Here is a 20,100-nt window from a genome sequence, read left to right as displayed (position 1 = left end):
ATAGATAGATGGGAGAGCAGGCAAATAAGAAAAGATGGAGAGCGGGAGGAAGCTTCAAAGGCAGAGCAGGGTGACTCAGTCATAAACTAACATTCTCAGTCAGGATTGAGGCATGGCAGGGGAGAGAGGAGGGGAGGGAGGGAGAAGATGCAAGAGGCAGAGGGAGCTGAGGGAGAGCGAAGAGTGGAGAGGAGGGAGGAGAGAAGGAATTAATGATGAGCTTCACTTCTGTTTTTTTATGCTCGTCCTTATGTAAAATAGCCTGATAGGGAAATCAGAATATGTTGTGTCATGTGTGATGCTGAGAATATTTAGTTACAGGCAGCGCTAATTGCTCATGTGGGATGGAGCCTCTCCGCAGTCAGCGTCGCTGAAGGGAAGCAAGTTGCTGTTCTGCTCGGCGGTACTGAGCGCTATCGGTGTCAGATTTATTTTAATTAAATCAGTTCCAGAGATGGGTTGAAATGTTAATTCAGTGATTAGGAAATTGTTTTTCAGTGGATTCAACAAGAGCAGCTCACTTCAGGAAATTTCCCTCTTTCAGGTCTCACAAGCTTTTTTATCAGACGGAGCAAATTGAACATGAATTAATCGCACCTGGAAGGCATGTATGTGGACACATCCAGGAATGGCGGGGTTTGTGTCAAAGTGGATGCACTGGTAGTAGCTGGTTTAATGTAACATTAGGGGGTGACCTAAAAGAAGAGGCAGGTGATTATTTTTCTTAATATCAACAACTCCTGTGAAAAGACCAAAAAAACAGCAATGAAATGTGCCATTGAGCTCCATTGCTGTCCAAACACATGTTACTTCATTACCATACACGCACTTTACTTTGTTTTGACTCACACTGTCCATAATCACTGGAGCAGTGGTTCTTAACTTGGGGTCCTTGAGAGTGTTCCAGGGCACCCCCAGAAAAATGGGAAATATTTTAATTTCAATGTTATTTCATTGACTAAAAGTTAGCCCATTGAGAGAATGTATAGGAATCACTGTTCTGTTCATAGGTTTCACACTCACTGTTAATCTGCTAATCTACAGTCTAGACAGGAATAACTCTGAGACTACATCTTATCAAATATAGGTCCACAGCTAGATGTCTATCAATTTTGGAATACTTGACAAAAAGGAAAAGTAGAGAACCACTGCACTAGAGCCACCAATTTACTGCTCCTACTAATATATATTTCTTACAGTATTGCAATATATCACAGTAAACTGAATATAACCTCTGTAATTGTCAGATTCTTGCTAATACACTCTGTCCAGTACTGTCAATATCAGAGGACAAATGTCATAGCTTTGTCATGTGTTTTTTTCTTACAGAAACCATTGTGCTTAATTATTAGTGGATGAAAGCATAAGCAACATTCTAGAAGATATATTTAATATTTCAAGCCTGTTGACTTTTTTGAGAATATTTAAAGCTGCTATAATCAGTGTTTTGTTTTGTTCTGTTATTTTAACAAAGGAAGAAAATGAAGTATAATGTGAGAGGTGTCCCTTGTAGTCACCAGCAGAGAGTTATCACCAACTCTGCAGCTCCTCTGACCTCTTCGGAGCATTTTAGCATCTTTAATTTGTGCAAGCGCTGTAGCAACAGCTCAAAAAGTGCAAACAAGTCGACCTACCTAGCACCAAAAAGCAGGTGGACTGAATATTGGTCTTTTGTCACATGGCCAAAAAACTGCTCCAAATGAACTCCAAATTAATGCTAATGTTGCTGCTAAATGTGTAAATAAGCCACCGTTTGCTAACATGTTAGCCATGTTAATGTTTAAATATTGCATTTTTTTTTGTTGTTGTTTTTCCCCCAAGTGGCCAAAAAATCAATAAATGCAGATTTAAATATTGCATGAAGTGAAACAAATGGCAGTGGTTTACGAGGATATGATTATACCAATAATGATCTGAAGTTTGTACATAATCAAATGCGTTTCTGGGTGTAAGAAAATATTGTATTGCGATGTTTTATTTTGTGATATTGTATCAATTCTCAAAAACGCTATATTGATTGTTGTGTTTGAACCCCCAACTGCTATATAGCAGTGTTATAAAGTTAAGCTGAGCTATGCTTTAAGTCATTCTTGTATATTCATTTAGAATAAAACTGTATGTATGTATTAATGGTAGATTTTTAGCCACTGCATTAAAAAGTTTCACAACTGCATCCAGTCTCAGCACGCCTCAACTCTTCCTCAGAAATGATTTGATGTAATGATCGTTGAGTTAGATCAATAGAACGGAGTGGTAATGTTTTATCTCTTCCTTGCTCTCTCTTAGGTCCTGGTGGTGCAGCAGTAGCTACCTCTGAACTGGATCTACTTCCTGTCTCTGATTTATCAGCCGCCTTTGCCCTGCTCGCCCCTCTCTCCATCCATCCATCATCCCTTCATCACTGTCTGTAAGTCCTTCAGCCTGCCCGTCCATGGACTGGCCGTGACCCTGGAGGGAGGGGGACAGAAACGAGGAAAGAGCAGAGTTGCAGCGGAGACGCAGTACAAGAAAGCTGGATTCATTCAGACATCACGCTTCTGAAGTGGCCCTGCTCGCTGTCCTTGATCCCCCTCACCCTCCTCCTCCTCCTCCTGTTATGGAGAATTAAAGGAGCAGTGGGAGGCTAGGCCAAGAAAGTGAGGAGGAATAAAATTAACAACCAACACCCCTTCATTTCCCTTTAATAAAATTAAAAAGGGTTTAGGTGTGTCAATATAAACGCACATTTTTAAGTACGAAATCAAGACAGAACCGAGAATCTGATTGTTGAGCACATGAGCAACCCTCCACCAACCAAGCGGAAGGGGAACTGAGTTGAGGACAGACTACGGAGAGAACGGAGGACCAAAACAGAAAAAAGAAACCTTACTGACATGTCAACAACAGCCACAATGGGTGAAATGGCAAATAGCGCGGTGGAGTTTTATCCCAAAGGGACTCGAGGTGGGGGCGGAGGAGGAGGAAGGGCAGATGGCAGCCAAGCAGGGGGAGACTTCGGGGTCACAGTGAATGAGCTCAGGGAGCTGATGGAGCTCCGAGGGACCGACGCCCTGCAGAAGATCCAAGACAGCTACGGAGACACAGAGGGGCTCTGCCAGAGACTACAGTCCAGCACTACTGATGGTGAGCAGTCATGGAAGGACGAATGGTTGAATTGGTGAAAAAGTGGATGGATGGATGAATAATGGACGAGCACATGAATGAATGGGTGAAAACATAGTTCTATAAATGGATGAAGGAATGGTTGGGTGGATGAGTGGATACATGAATGGGTGAATAGATGCTGGATTGCTGGGTGGATGGATTTGTTGAGGATGAATGGATATAGAGATGTGATGTCATTTCATATCCAGGTAACAATATATATCGCAATAGCACATTTTCTGTAAATTTAATGAATAGTTTATATAGTTTAGATAAAATTACCACATGAAAAGGCTGTTATTACATTTTGAATCATATACTCATATACATATAAAATGTATCTACTAGGGATAAAAGAAAATATCTGAATATATTATATTGCGACATTTTGTATTTATTTTTGTGTTTAAACCCCAACCACTACATAGCAGTGTTGTAAAGGTAAACTAAGGGCTAAAAATGGCAATACATCGGCTTGTTTAGAGTATAGCAATATAATGCAATATATTGAACCACTATTGAATCGTGATACATATCCTATGGTCAGATTCTTGCCAATACACAGTCCCAGTACTTACTCTTATTTTTAATGATTACAACCAAATTTTAGCGAAATATAAAATATCAATGTGTAAAATGTAAAAAGGTAAATAGAAAACACTTTTCAACTGTAGTTGCATTAGTGTGTAGTAGTACTGTTTTCTTGTCTGTCAGACTTTACATACCCAAACAGCATCCATGCGACAGAAGAAGCCCCTCTTTTAGGTACAAGCTGGTTTTGTCTTATCCACTCGTGGACTCAGGGGGTCGACCCCATGTTCGAAAAAACACTCAAAAAGTGCCTTCTTAGATTCCCCTGTGGTAAGTGCTCTCTAGGGTGCTAATCCTGACTGAGCTGTTTCACCATAAATGCATCACAACTTTCTCTGTGCTGGTGCCCTTTTTTTTTTCCCCCAGCCCCTCACTGAGTCCCCCACTGTCGGAGTCCTTCTCCTGTTCGGAATGACCCATTCTGTGTCACGTTCACTCTCCTCAATGTATTGTTTGTGTAGATGCAGATTTCCTGCGCAAAGTGTCGTCCAAATGATGAAAATGTTCCTTTAAAGAGTGTGATTTGTGACAAAATAAACAATAGACATTTTTCTAGCTTTACATGTAGATGTGGTTAGCAGGGAGATGAACTGGTACTCTTAAATGAGATGAATGAAGGAGTGGAAGGATCCATGATATCATACTCTTGGGTGGAGTCGCACACAAACACCACTGCATGAGTGCTGTTCCTGCGAGCTATTTCCTGATCATCTGTCTGATTTCTACATCATAGTTTGGCTCAAATGAAACAGATTACGCATGGTCACCAGTCATTCTATAACCACCTCAAATTAACACTAACACGCTGACTAAATGTTTTAATCTCAATAACTCACCAAAACAACTCGCATTTTATTTCACTGCAATGCATTATTGAGTGAAGTAGACTTAATTAAAAAAATGCAACAATTTTTATGTCACAGAGAGAATGATGCAGGGGAAAGTGAAAGCACTTCCATCAAACAGAAACATTTTAGTGTAATCCTGGCTGTAACAAAAGGCAGTTGTTGGTGGAGTTGGAGAACAGGGAACATGATGACGGGATTATGGTGGATGAATGATGGAAAGCGGATAGAGTGAATCAATAGATGGATGAATGGAGTAAAAGTGTACAAAGATTGATTGGAATCTCTAATAGCACATCTGTAATTATTGCAGACACAGTGTCATAGAACTGAACGATTATCCTCATCGTTGAAGAATATGACTATTATTTAAAGGTCCAGTGTGTAACATTTAGGAGGATCTATTGTCAGAAATGGAATATAATATCCATAGGTATGTTTTCAGTAGTGTATAATCACCTGAATTTAGGAATCATTGTGTTTTGGTTACCTTATAATGAGTTGTTTATATCTACAGAGGGAGCGGGTCCTCTTCTATGGAGGCCGCCATGTTTCTACAGTAGCCCAGAACTGACAAAGCAAACACTGGCTCTAGATAGGACCTTTTGCATTTTTTGACTAATCAATTAACTAACTAATTGTTTCAGCTTTAAATCATTTAGTCATTTTAATGACAAATAAAGATTAATAACTAGAGCTGAAACGATTAGTCAATTAACCGATCCGTCTGCAAATTAGAGTTAGGTTTTATTTTTTTAAAATATTTATTTAATTTAAATTAGCCAGATAATATGACCAATATAAAGAGACATTCTATCACCAATTTATAGACAATTAATTGTGAAAAATAATCAATAGATACATCTATAATGGAAAAACAGCAAATGCCTCATTATTTGTGAACTGATTGATCGACTGATTGTTTCTGCACTGATGCCATAAATCTAATTGAATTTCACTTGCAAACTTAAACACACACACACACACACATACACACACACACACACACACACACACACACACACACACACACACACACACACACACACACACACACACACACACACACACACACACACACACACACACACACACACACTTAAAACTTAGAATTATGCCAATCAAAGATTTGTAATTACTACTGAGGGTAGAGTTTGGGTTTTGGTGTCTTTCATGTGTGTGTGTGTGTGTATGTGTGTGCGCGCTTGTATGTTCTGGGGTGTGGTACCACACTACGCCCACTCCTTAAACTAGTTTGTAACCTAGCAACACAACAGCAGAGGGACGTTGGCTGGGAAAGTCAGCAAGAGAGAGAAAGATGACTGGCGAGGAACAGAGAGCAGTGAATGGAGGAAGAAGGGTGTGTGTTCAAGTGTAAGCAAAGTCTATGAGATGTGTGTGTGTGTGTGTGTGTGTGTGTGTGTGTGTGTGTGTGTGAGTGTGTGTGTAAGAGAGAGAGAGAGAGAGAGAAAGAGATGGAGAAAAAGTGAGAGAGTTGGTGGGTGTTGAGTTACAGTAAGTCTGTGTTGAGTGTTGCTAATTTGATACTGTGAGCTGGTCAGGAATCAGTGCAGTGGGTCCCAACAAACTCAGTACACAGACACTCTGAAAGAGTCATGTATCTGCAGTTGTCCCTACAAAGCACAGTTGGCAAACAACACACACAAACGCCGCTCTCCACACTCTTGGACGGGCTTCTTTCGCCCTGTGCTGACTTTCACAAATTACACCTGGGAACATCATGTGTGACAAACCAACCAAAGATGAAGATACTTCCCACCTTGTAGAGATCCAGTGATCCGAACTGCACATACGTTTTAAAGGGGCTGTTGCTATAACCTGAAAAAAGGGATAATATTAATGGTAAAACCAATGAGAGACCATGGGATGCTTCACAACAATCATCAGGGTTAGTGTATTCAGAGAAATTGACTGAGCACTGTAGAAAATGGTCAGATACAAACAATAAATAGCCATATTTTGTGTCATAAAATGGTGAAAGAATGTCTCTTTATACTGGTTGATTTTCTGGCAAATTTAAGTTTATATTTAAAACCCAAAGAAATTCAGTTTACATTAACAAAGAACTGATTTGTTTTGCAAACAGACTGGTTAATCGTCTCAAGCGATTAGTCACTTAATTTGTTAGTCAAAAAATGCGAAAGGCCCTATCTGGATTCAGTGTTTGGTTTGTCCGTTCTGGGCTACTGTAGAAACGTGGAGGTTCAACATGGCAGACTTCATAGAAGAGGATCCACTCCCTCTGTAGATAAAAACAACCACATCATCCACATCACTGACACTTACCTTTTCCTACCAATTTCAATACCTCTTCTTATTTGTCCCACTTACTTGCTGCAAAAAGCTAAAAGCTAATTTACCTAGCTCAGTACTGATGTGAGTTTCAAGGTATATAAATTCCTGTGAGCATGTTGGATGACAATCAATTTGCGCGGTCACCAAATGCTGCAGGAATGTGCAGCATTTTTGAATGTACAAACAGACAAAATATTAAACAGACCAACCACTGGTAATCACTTTGGCCAAAATAAAAACAATGAATTCATGTATACTAACTGTATGAGCTGGTGCATAAAGTATCAACACATTGTAGGCTACAAATTACTAATAAGAAACTGCCAAGAAAAAATGTGTAGGGAAAATAATTCACCTGTGTTGAATTATTGTTTACATTTCATAAAAACAAGCAACCAAATATAATAGAGCTACAAATTTACATTTTCTGAGAAACAAAAGCTAAAATTGTAAATAATTTGCATTGCTGTTGCCTCTTCATAGATTGCAGCCTGCATGTCCCAGTAGATGTTGTGGCTTTTCAGAAGGTTCATTTTTTGGCATTGAGCTGATTAGACCTGTCCGGCTGAATTGACTGTATTCATTCATTGAAGTAACAAGCATCATTTTAAATTTCTCACGTTTATAACAAACCAAATGTCAAGAAAATCAGTTCAGAATTAAGAGGAGTTACAGTGCAGTCTGAATCTCTCAGTATTGATAACTACTAACTTCGCAATATGGCGACCATGCAGACGTACAGCGGTGACATTACAGCAGCTGCCAATGAGGTATCTATGCTGCTACCTAAATGTTAGCCAGTTAGCTTGCTAGTTGAGATTGATTTAGGTCATAGCATAATATAAAAAATGTTGCATGACGTTTATTGTGTTAATTTACATGTTATGAGTTCATTGCATTGTGTAGGGCTGTGGATAGGTAGAGCCACAGGGTTGTTGTTAGATTGCACCTTTGATACAGGTGTGTGGCTCCCAGTGTGTGTGGTAAGCGGGGAGCAAATGTTTTTTTGATTGCAGTGACAATATTTGTTGGAAAGGTGAAATGCCAAAATTTGTTTTGAATTTTGGAACTGATTACAACCATTTTCTTTCAATAAATTTTTACATTTGGACTGAATGCTCTGAGTTATTGGAATTGTTTGATTTGACGTTGTTTGAGTCAGAAATAATTCTACACTGGGATCTGAACCTACAGTACAAAAAAGTAATAAACTTTGTGATGATATGGTGATTTAATTTGGTCTAACTTTAGCAATTATGGGCTACTCCAAAGAGGGCAAATGGGCTGTTGCTTGGGCAACTTTAGCAAGACCTCGTGCACGTCCTTCATCTAATGTCATTACACCATAATCTGACTGCTCAAACTTGTGATTGATCATTCCAAACTCACAGCTCGAGATATTTTCTGATCCAGATCTGAGGCATTTGACAGTACAACAAAGACTGCTGCCTCTGCTTATTATGATTACAATATCACAGAGGAGGAACATGAATTGGCAGATCAGATAGATAGATGGGAAATATATACAGTGGAGAAATACCCGGGCTAAAATAAATGCATATTTTGCAACAGTAGTACACAAATAGATGTATGTATGACACACACAGTGGTGGACGTACCACACACTTATACATTATGATGCAGTTGATGCTGAGCATCATCTGTAATGTAATATACAGAGAGTGGGGGTTAAACCAATACAGATCTCTGTCTCTGTCTCTCTCTCTCTCTCTCTCTCTCTCTCTCTCACACACACACACACACAACACACACACACACACACCGACACCGACACACACAAATATGGATACCCCAGCACTGCAGTATGAGACCATTATGCCCACATTGAAAAGACAGAAAGGACGAGGAGGTGAAACAATGAGAAAGAGAAAGAGGGAGTGAAAGAAAAGGTGTGTGTGTGTGTGTGTGTGTGTGTGCGTGTGTGTGGGGGAGGGGGGGTGAGGGGTGAGGAAGGAAAGCTAGAACAGCTTGCCGCATTGTCAAGGACACATCAAGGGGAGATTGAGAGAGGGAGGAATAGAGGAGAGAGCCAACGAGAGAGGCTGTGGAAGAGGATGTGGAGGAAGAAGGGGAGAACGGAGGGATGGGTGAGAAGGGGGAGAGAGGGAGGGATGGACTAATGGAAGGAGGATGCAGCTCGCTACGATTACTCAGCATAAGGTCACCTGTTTCCTCTCTCTCCCTGTCTCTCTCTGCCTTGCCTTGGCCTGAACCCTGTTGAGTGTTGTATTGCTACACAACTCTTGAGCAACGCCGGGAGCTACATGACTCCCTGCAGCAATCACATTGGACCAGGATGTCACTCACACACACACACACACAGGCAAACCAAGGCAAAGACAGTCACAGATTTTGGCCAACCACAGCATACAAATTGCTGTTCCCCCCTCCCCAACAGCCAATCAAAAAAAACAAGCTGTGCTCCAAACCCAGCACGCTGGAGAAATGACATCACCTGTTGCTGGGCAGAAACCTGTTAGAGACAGGAAGTCCTGGACCTGATATCCTGGTCACCATGGAAACAGAATCACTTGGGGCTGAGGTTGAAGGGAAGAGGAAGATGAGGATGGAGATGTTGATTGCGTTGAGGCCGGAGATGAGAGAGAGTTTGGAGGGAGGAAAGTAAACTTGGAGTTGGCAGCCACAATTTGTTGTATTTCACTGCGTTTTATGGGTTTTAAAGTATTTACTGGATAGGGGAAAATTGTCTAGGAGGTTTTGGCCTTTTTGGCGGCGGGAGGGGACACATGCAGACAGTAGACTCTGCAATTACACCCCCCCGGGTGTAATTGCAGAGTCTACTGTCTGCATGTGTCCTGGTGATAAACTACTACCTGCTAAAGAGTGCTATATGGAACTTAATCTACACTTTTATGAATGAAAGTGAACCTGGGTTGCCACCAAACATAAAACAATGCCAACAAAAGGTGAAAGAGTTATTTATTATGGAAAGGTGACAGAAAAATACAGCAAAAAAAAAGTTTTTTATGGATATACAGTATGGTCAGCATGGATACTAGCCATATAAAAAAAAATTAAAACATTGCTATGTATGTTTTTTTTTTTGGTTTGTTTGTTATTTCTGTGGTCTGTTGTTGGTTTTTGAATTTACATATAGAGCTATATAAGAAAATGCTAAGATGACTATTTACTAACTGATGGAATGTATGAATTGTATGGCACAAATAAAAAGTAAAAAACAAAAAAAGAAATAAAGTGAACCTGGAACACTACTGATTTACAGAATTCTCACTTAAATGAAATAAATCTGTTTAAGTAAAGCAGCATGAAGCAGTGATTTGCAGGGTGAATGTGCCACTGTGTGTGCAGATGGCATTTGAATTTTTCTTTGTGATATTCATTTTTTTACAGAAAGACAATTGCAGATAGGGGTGTAAGAAAATGTCGATATGCCAGGGTTGGGAAGGATACTTTAAAAAAATGCTATGATACAATTTCTAATTACCTGTTAAAAAATTTTGTCAGTAATCTAATCCAAGTATTACAATATTAAAGTAATGTGACCTGATGCTTTTTACATCTTCTATAAGACACGGAACAATGTAACCTTAGAAAAGAGAAGATTTTAGCATCACAAATATGTCCTCTGCTAAGTATATTTTTGAAGAAAAATGGAACACATTCACCTTTTTTTTGTATCCTTTGTTTTTGTATCCTGTATCCGATATTTTGCCGATTCTCAAAGACACTCTGTAGACAGTTCTTTAGTTAGGAATCTATACTGTTTCCTCACATTCAGTTGAACTTTTTTTGGGGGGGATAATACAATGGGTGATAGGCGTAGGATTTTGGAATGACTGAAAAGATGCAGGCTCCCCCATGTCCCCTTGTTTACTGGGAGAAAAATGGAAGAAATTCACTATGAATCTTTTTTATGGCAATACACGATAATGTTGTATATTGTCCCATCCCTATTGCCAATACGTAGCCATATTTGCTAACATCTCAACCCTTCTTATTTTAACCTCTTTCTCTCTCTGTCTCTTCCTCCGTCTCCTTTTCTCAGGTCTCAGTGGGGACCCAGTAGACATCGAGCGTCGGGGCCAAACATTCGGCCAAAACTTCATCCCCCCGAAGAAGGCCAAGACTTTCCTGGAGCTTGTGTGGGAGGCCTTACAGGACGTCACACTCATCATCTTGGAGGCCGCTGCCATCATCTCCCTCGGCCTCTCTTTCTACCAGCCCCCTGGAAAGGAAAGTGAATGTAAGGACAGGGGCAGAAGGGGGGAGATTGGTTTCGTAGTGTAAGTGTGCTTTGAGTGGTCAGAAGACTAGAAAGGCGCTATACAAGTACAGGACCATTTCCTATTTACCATTTTGGAAGGATGGAGGAAGGTAGGGTCAATTTAGGGGTTGAAAAACAGTTTTGGCTCTTCATGACCGTAAGATACTGCTAAAAAGCTAGTAATTGGGCCTTGAGTTAAGATCATTTAGTCAAACTACCATTTACAAGAAGGACCTTTCACACTCAAGGGTCATAAAATCAGCAAACTGACCCAGTGATGTTAGTTACACAGCAATGTCTATCAGTTCTGCTAAGGTTAGTGTTTGTGGTCATACCAGACCAAGTAGCAACAAAACAATGAAGTTATTTTAGTGCCAACACAAAGTGAATCTAAATTTAAACTCAATATTGTATGCAAAATTTGAAATTGTATTTCATAATTAAAATTTTATTTCAGTTTGGAATTCCGTTTTCAAATACAATTTTCGAATTCAGTTTCAACTTAGAGGCACTCATCTGGGGGACTAGAATAGAAAAACTCACATTCAATACGAGCAATATGAATTAAATTAAAATTTGAAACCACAAGATTCAATCTCAAATTTTGCATACAATATTCAGTTTGAATATTTCAGCTAATAAATTGAGATTCAATTTGTATTGGCACTAAAAAATCCATACAAAACCCCTGTGTATTTAATTAAAAAATGGATTTTACTGCTCATTAACTTTTGATTTGGCAATATTGGGTGAATGGTAAATGCTTCACCGTAGCGTGACAGTAGCACAAGTAAAGAGTCAGCTATTTAGTAATGTCAGTTATCTAAACTTTGCCAATATTGGCTAACACCATAAGCTAGGTTAAGCAACAGACCAAGTAATACTGTAGCAGCAGTCCCTGAGTGTATTGAATTGAGCAACACTTCTGCTGCTTTCATTACTTATGAATTCAACTTTTCATTTGTCAGAGGGGGAATGTGTTATTGCATTTTTTAAAAGTTTGATAGTCTCGCTTTAGAGAAAGATTCATGGGTAAGTAAAGTGAGGAAAGTGCAGTGGGAAGAAGGTTGAGGGAGTTACATTTCAAAATATCTGCAATCTCCCTTTGAAGTCTTTCTTTAGCACACCTCAATGCAGAGAGCCAAGAGAGAGAAGAACCAGGTTTTTTCAAAGCTTGTGATTCATTGTGGCAGACAATGCAGTCTCATGCTGAATTCCCATTCAAATGCCAGTATCTGGCTTACACGATTAAAAAAATATTGATTGTCAAATTAAATTTAAGAATCAAAGTACTTAAAAAGATCCCCTCCAGACATGCATTAAAGCTGCAGTAGCTAACCTTTATAAAAATACCCTTTTCTTATATTCACTGAAACTGTATCCTGACAGTAGTACATGAGACGGATAAACTGTGAAAAAATCAGGTTCCTCCGCCTCCTCCTAGTGCTCCTAATGGTATTTGTAAGAATCCACCGGGTCTGAATGAAAACAACCAATCAGAGCCAAGAAAGATAGAAAGATCGTTTGGGTTGGAAGCTTGTTGAGTCTCATTCCCAAGTTCTGTATTTGACACCCTGGAAATGAGACTCAAAAATCAATTATCTTTCTCACCTCTGATTGGTTGTTTTCATTCAGGCCCAGTGAATTTTTCCAAATGCCAAAATGACAAAAATTATTTTTGTAAACCTACCTACTGCAGCTTCAAGACATGTATACAAATAGTCTGCTTTGAACAATAAGTGTGATTCTTATCTTAGATTCTGCAGATGGTGTTAATCGATTTTTTTTATAGTTTTGTTTCTGTTAATTCTCTTGTTTGGGTAAATCAGAAAAGCTAATCATCTCTGTTGTTTTCATGGTTCAAACATGAAAATTGCACAAAATGAAAGCATACCCCTATAACAGACAAACGCTGAAGAGACAAAAAGCAAAAGGGATTAATGTTGCCATTAGCTTTCTAGGTCTGTTTACCACAGGTATACAGGAAGTGGGCAAAACAAAAGGATGGAGGACACTGTGGTTAGGTCTGAAACCTCAAAGTGCAACCTAGATAACAATAGCACACAAACTATCCTCACATTATTTTCTGTAAGTAGAATGGTGGAATATAAGCATTTGTAGTCATTAACTTTATTTTTAATTTGTAAATGTTAATAAATGATAACAAACACTTTCTTTAGCCAAAGGCCACAGCCACTGCAGTTTTAAACCTCAATATATTGTTTGCTTCATACCTAATTGTCTTACTGTGGCTCACCAAAAGTATCAGGAGTTTTGATATCTGTCATCTGTACGTTTTGCTGGTGGGTGACCCATTTATTTACTGATCTGAATCGCACATCCTCCCTCTTTCATTTTGCTTTTCATGTTACATTCAATAACTTAAGAGAAAGATATTGCAGGGTGTCCGTGGGGTCTAAGTCTAAAATCTAATAATTTGAATTTTAGGGCTTAAAATGTCATAAATATTATTTTGACAGGTAAAATTTTTCACTCTCGCTTTTAAATGTGTTTCTGGGAAACATTTGTATTGATCAAGCTGTAACAACAAAATTAAACATACATTGAATCAATACCAATTTTCCTTCATATACTTCGTACCCTTTTTTGGCAGTATACACATAAAATAGGTTTTAAATTGCTTTCATAGTGGTCTTAAAAAGTCATTTAACCTGCAAAAACCCTGCAGTGAACCCTAACCCTAGGCATGTTAAATGCTATTTGGTTATTTGGTCATAATAGCATGTTAACATGATAGGCTAAGAAAATATCTAACCAACCACCCCTCCATTCCCCTTTCTTCAGCATGTGGGGACGTGTCGGGGGGAGAGGATGAAGAGGAGGGTGACACCGGCTGGATTGAAGGCGCAGCCATCCTGCTGTCTGTCGTGTGTGTCGTCTTGGTTACGGCTTTTAATGACTGGTCCAAAGAGAAGCAATTCCGCGGTCTACAGAGTCGGATTGAGCAAGAACAGAAGTTCACGGTTGTGCGGAAAGGAAACGTCATCCAGATCCCTGTAGCTGACATGGTGGTGGGGGACATGGCCCAGGTCAAATATGGTAAAGAGACCCTCACATGCTTACTGTATAAAAAAAACAGTAACTCTCTCTTTTTTCAAATTGAATGATTAATTGTACACCCTGTTTAATGCCCATAACAAGCTATGAGAAGCAAAACTGATCTGAGTTTTTCTGACAAGCAGTGGAATACTCAAGAGAAAGCAAATCTATACAGTTGAAACTACTAACTAACTGCAAATGATAATCATGAGGAATATGTTTGTATAAATATTTTAACAAATGTCTCCAACAGAAACTCTGCCAACATAAATTACATTTCTTAAAGTGAACTGAGAGTGTTTTTAACAAGCCTCAGCCTCTGTGTCTGGCAAATGAAGCCAACACGGTAGTAACAAAGATTGCAGTTTCTTACATGGCCACTTGAGGCTGGCTCCATAAGTGAGTCAATCTCCATAAAGCCTGCCATTTTTGGTTTAGCCAAGACTGCCGAATGGCGATGGCCAGAGAGGACCCCACTGAGCTTAACGGCTTAATTTTACAGTCTATGGTTGGACATTCATTCGATTACTCACCCTTAAGTAAAAATGGTAAAACTGGGGTTAGCCTATATGTGTAGGAAAAAAATAAGTTTTAAAATTAAGTCAACTCTTTTTCAAACTGTAATACCATACAAAATTGTAATTCGCCAAACTTGCATACTTGCTACATGTCCTAAAATAAATTGTTTGACATTTTGGGAAATAGGCTTATTTGCTTTGTTGCTGGGAGATAGATCAGAAGGTCAATACCACTCTTGCTAAATATTAAGCTAGAGCCAGCAGACGATTATCTTAGCATAATGACTGGAAGCAGAGGGAAACAGCTTGGCTTACTCTGTCCAAAGGTAACAAAATCAGCTTACTAAAACCTCTACATTTTACCAATAAACTATTTTTAATCTGTGCACAAACAGATTAAAAATGACAAATTGTGGTTTTACAGTGAGTTAAGTATGTATTGAATGGACAAGATATGTCTTAATTAATCAAATTTATAGGTGTTGATAGGTACATTTTTTTAACCTTTGAACAGAGCCAGGCTAGCTGTTTTCCCCTGCTTCCAGTCTTTATGCTAAGCTACGCTAATCACCTCCTGGCTGTACATAACTTAACATTAAGTGCACAGACATAACAGTGGTATCGATCCTCTCATCTAGCTCTTAGCAAGCAAGCACTTTGATAAGCCTCATAAGCCCTTTCCCCACAGTGTTGACTGTTATACCTGTACTGCTTGTTTCTGTAACATGTAGTAGCATGGATTACTTAATATGTCCAAAAGAGATACTGATAGATAAATGTCCCTGTTAGGCCCCCATGCATTGACATGTCCCTAACCAGAAAAAGACAGAAACTGCAGGGTGAAGCAAACACTGATCTGTGCACGTCTGTGTTCAGGGGACCTGCTGCCAGCTGATGGTATCTTGGTCCAAGCCAACGACCTGAAGATAGATGAGAGCTCTCTCACAGGAGAGTCTGACCACGTACGCAAGTCTGTGGATAAGGACCCCATGCTGCTCTCAGGTTTGTTTTCACATTTTGGTCTTTGCTCTGGCGGCATGGTGAAGCAGTGGTTATCTGCACACCATCACTGTCACAAATATCTGGGTTCGAGCGGTGGCCTGGCTGGCTGGGGCCTTTCTGTGGGTAGTGTGCATGTTTTCCCTTTGCCTGTGTTGTTTTTCTCCAAGTACTTCCTCCCACAGTCCAAAGACATGCAGGTTAGGTTAACTGGTGACTCAGAATTGTCTAATGGGTGAATGTGAGCGTGAATGTTTGTCTGATTGTGTTCGTGATTGACTGGTTACCTATCCAGGGTATACCCTGCCTCTCACCCCCGCGACCCTGCAAAAGATAAGCGGGACAACAATGGTTGTCTTTTATAAACTACTGGGGGAAATTAAAAACTGGCATACACAATACAACAGAATGGGAACTTTTAAGGCAAAGATCTAAATATCTAATGTCTGTGTATATATGTCTCAATTTTTTTTTCCAGTTTTCTTTGTTTCTAGTTTTCCTTGCTTACAGTATCGCAATATATAGCAATGTATTGAATTGTAACCCATGTATCGTGATACGTATCATATCATCAGATTCTTGCCATTTCACAGCCCCAGTTACAATGTCCCTTAAAGGAATGAGACAGAAGGGTCTCTTTGGTTGAACAAAAGCTTTATTATAATTTCCCAAAACCTTATGTCCTATTTTTTTTTTTATGCTAATACAAAGTAATAGGATAGAATTAAAAAATGTTTTCAACACTAGCATGTTCAATACTGTAGATAAGCAAATGTTCTTGGTAGGATAACCGTCAGTTTTCTTACCATGGTATATTGCTGCAACCCTCTTATCGTGGCACACATTTTGTGAACAGAATAAATCCAGTCTAATTATTCTTGAAACATCATATAGGCTATCTGCTTAAATCCTGGAGCAACTTTCTGAGTTAGGTTGAGTAGAAAAATAACAGAAACACCTGACAATGCAATAAAATAAAATACAATTTGGAGTGGAATAAATACTACTTTTGTTAAGCTGAAAATGTAAAAGTTTTGTTGGGGCTCTGTCAGACAGTTCTTGGTTCAAATCAGTTGTAGCCTTTTAGGCAAAATGTTGTCCTGTATGTACAAGGGGTGGATAAAGTAGCAGTATTTAATGCTACACAAACTACATTACTCTCAGGTGTTATATGATATATGTCTCTCAATGATGCTCCTTCCTTGCAAATATTTGCACATAAGACAACCTTTTTAATGCCATAATAGTTCATATAAATGCTGCCCATGTGTATAAATGCACATGGTAATGTCAAATAGTGAGATTTATAGAAAAGGCATGCTGGTTAAGACAGAGTGCTTTGTATCCTTCATAAAAAAAAATTATGTTATGTAAAGTGGACCTTTTGAAATCTTGAATATGTCAACATTGTCGTGGTTGTTCCACCATTTGGTGCGGGACACTTCAATCAATCAGTCAATCATAGAAACACTGTAATTAAATCATGAACAGTGTTAAAATGTATGCTTTCTTAAATGTTTTAATCGTTTAATTATTGGCTAGGCCGAACTTTAGGGGACAGTTATTTCTTTCTTTCTTAGTTACCCTCAGCTGTACGAAGCATTTTAGCATCTTTCAAAGGATTCAGTGTAAATGTCTTTTTTCACATTGAGAAAGAACCTTACAAACATTTGCAAGATCACAAGTTGTTGTTTCATATCTGTGACCGCTTTGCAAGCACCACTGGTCTCTCGATTTAATCTAAATCTGTTTGGACGTTAAGGTACCCATGTGATGGAGGGCTCGGGCAGGATGCTGGTGACAGCTGTAGGTGTCAACTCGCAGACGGGCATCATCTTCACCTTGTTGGGTGCTGGAGAGATTGAGGAAGATGGGAAGGAGAAGAAAGGTAAGTGAAAGAGAGGAAAGTAGTGGAAAGTCACTAAAGTTACAGGAGAATGGTGTTTTGGACTGGAATAAGAGAAATATTTAGATATAAGATTTTGCCATTATAGTAAGATGAACAGAATATTTAGTGATGCACAAAAGCAGATAGTTTTGTTATTGAAATGTGCAAAGTAAAGGAAGTAAAGATTCTGACAAAACCCAGGAAAGACGACAGTCTCTCTCATCCATCACTCTCCATGGATGAATACTTCAAACTGCCCTCAAGTCAATAAACATGTACTCACACACGGATGGATTACTGACCCTGCCTACTGGGCACAGGCCCAGGCTCCCATGGGTTCAGGGGTACAGCTGCTGCTTGAAGTGACCATTTATATTTCTTGTTGGAATGTCAATCAAGTTACTGCAAAGAGATGCCAAACTACCACAAAGAGATACAAAGTGACCAGAAAAAGACACGTAGCAAGCTCAAATAGATGTGAAAGTGACACAAAACGACCACTGACACAAAACAACTACAAAGAAATCAAAATGACCACTAACAGACACTAAAGGACCACAAAGAGACACAAAACGACCACAAAGAGACACAAAACAACTACAAAGTGACAATCATTATAGAGAGATAAAAAAAAAACGCTACAAAGACATGCATGTATGGACCACGAAGAGACGATGATGAATCTACATACATTAAAAAATGAGTACAAAGAGACGCAAAATGAATCCAGAAAGATGGAAATTTAGTATAAAGAGAGGCAATATGACCATAAATTGATGAAAATGACCACATAGAGATGCAAAACAATCACAAAGAGACACAAAATGTCCATAAAGAGAATCATTGTGACCATGAAGAGACACAGAATGATCACAAAGAGGCTACAAACTACAAACGACTCATAGTAGTAGTTTTGTGTCTCTTTCTTGCCTTGCTTCTATTGTGTAGTTAGTTGGGTGTCTAACTGATTTCAGATAAGAGCTTCAACAGGAAACACACCAGTTTAACCTCATTGATAATTTAGCCCACATCCTCTCCATCCCTCTCTCCACTCCCTGTTTCCCATCTCTCTCTTTTTCTCTCACTTCGTGTCTTGTTTACCCCATGCCTGTGCCCTCTTTTACTTTCCTATCTTTCCCTTTGCTCTCCCCTGTTTCTCCTTCCCCCCTTAATCTGAGAGAGAGAGGCTGCAGATTGAATCAATTATTGAAAAAGCAAGGGAGAGCGAGGGAGCTGGAGAGTTTCAGGGAAGAGTGTTGGTTGGTCAACGCATGAAGCATTAGTCTATGCTCAAATTTGTTTTGGAAGGGCCCTGCAGTCAGAGCAGAGCTCCATACAACAACAGAGGCTACACATACTTTCAGAAGCACTTAAGGTTGATATCATTACCAGTGCACTCATCCATGCCTCTACCACTGCAGTTCTCACTTCTGCATGGGAATTGTGTAGCATTGTTGTCATCTTGAAAAGGAGAAAACATCTGCAGCATCCTGTGATGCAGAAAAATGGACAGCAACAAATTAGTTGATGATGCTTACTTTATGAAAAAATACTCTTATCGCCTGTTGTCCTCATTCTGTATCCAAAGTGTTAGTTGTGCACTAGGATGTATTGCACTCCGAGCAGCCTCTGTGGGCTGGATCATTCAGACAGTCATTTACTGGAGCTAATACATTATTCATAAGACTTCTACATATGCCATAACTTGTTAGTTTTTCCTTATGCAATGTGGGTTTGCTATGGGGCTGTTCACTTTGATCTGTCTCTCATTTTGAGATTGAGGTTATATTCATTTTTTTTTTCATTCATTCTATATCTACAAATATTCTGCTAGTATAGCCGTGCGTACAAACACATTTTTTATTCTTCCCTATTTGCTCTCTTTTGTTTTCCCTTTTTGCCAAATCCTCTCATGTGCCCCCAAAACCTTCCTTCCTCACACATTCCCCAAACAGAGGACAGTACTCAGTTGCTCATCTCTACAGATGCCAGTTACAGCACAGTCACCAATGGTATGTGAGCATAAAGTTGTCTGCCCTGCCCCGCTCCTTTCCTCAGCCAATGAATGGACCCCAGTACACGGTGCAGTGAAAGTGACAGTGCCCTATGATGGACTTATACATATAAAAATGTCTCTCAGTCTCTTGACCCAGTGTCTGAAGATGTGTGTACCTTTATTACTCTTCCCTTTAGTATTGTTCTTTGTCGTTTTCTGTTTCTGAAAGTGTGTCTTTGGCTGTTGTACAATCAAAAATAAAAAAAATATGAATTACTATGAATATATTTATGTTCCCTTATCTTTATATGTACCTCTGTCTAACCCACCCTCCCTTTCTCTCAGGAAAACAGCCTGATGCAGCTGTGGAGAACAATCAGAACAAAGGTAAAAGCTCATGACATGTGCATGTGTGTATGTGTAAAGCTTGGTTTGGATGTCCGATGCGCTTACTTCATCTGCAGGTGCATTGCTAA

General features: G+C 39.3%; 1 protein-coding gene across 4 annotated transcripts in view; it reads left to right on the top strand.

Moving 5' to 3' along the window:
- atp2b3b (ATPase plasma membrane Ca2+ transporting 3b) overlaps positions 1–20,100 on the top strand; it is a 55,368-nt gene that overhangs the window by 3,016 nt on the left and 32,252 nt on the right. For all 4 annotated transcript variants that reach the window (XM_051425184.1, XM_051425187.1, XM_051425185.1 and 1 more), the window contains exons 2-7: positions 2,287–3,123; positions 10,945–11,142; positions 13,969–14,223; positions 15,618–15,743; positions 17,503–17,628; positions 19,970–20,011. In XM_051425184.1, coding sequence (XP_051281144.1) covers positions 2,874–3,123; positions 10,945–11,142; positions 13,969–14,223; positions 15,618–15,743; positions 17,503–17,628; positions 19,970–20,011 — 997 coding nt within the window. In that variant the 5' untranslated portion in view covers positions 2,287–2,873. The remainder of the gene's footprint in view (positions 1–2,286; positions 3,124–10,944; positions 11,143–13,968; positions 14,224–15,617; positions 15,744–17,502; positions 17,629–19,969; positions 20,012–20,100) is intronic.

Source organism: Dicentrarchus labrax, unplaced genomic scaffold, assembly GCF_905237075.1.
Source record: "Dicentrarchus labrax unplaced genomic scaffold, dlabrax2021, whole genome shotgun sequence".
NCBI lineage: Eukaryota > Metazoa > Chordata > Actinopteri > Moronidae > Dicentrarchus > Dicentrarchus labrax.
This window is presented reverse-complemented; position numbering and strand designations above follow the sequence as displayed.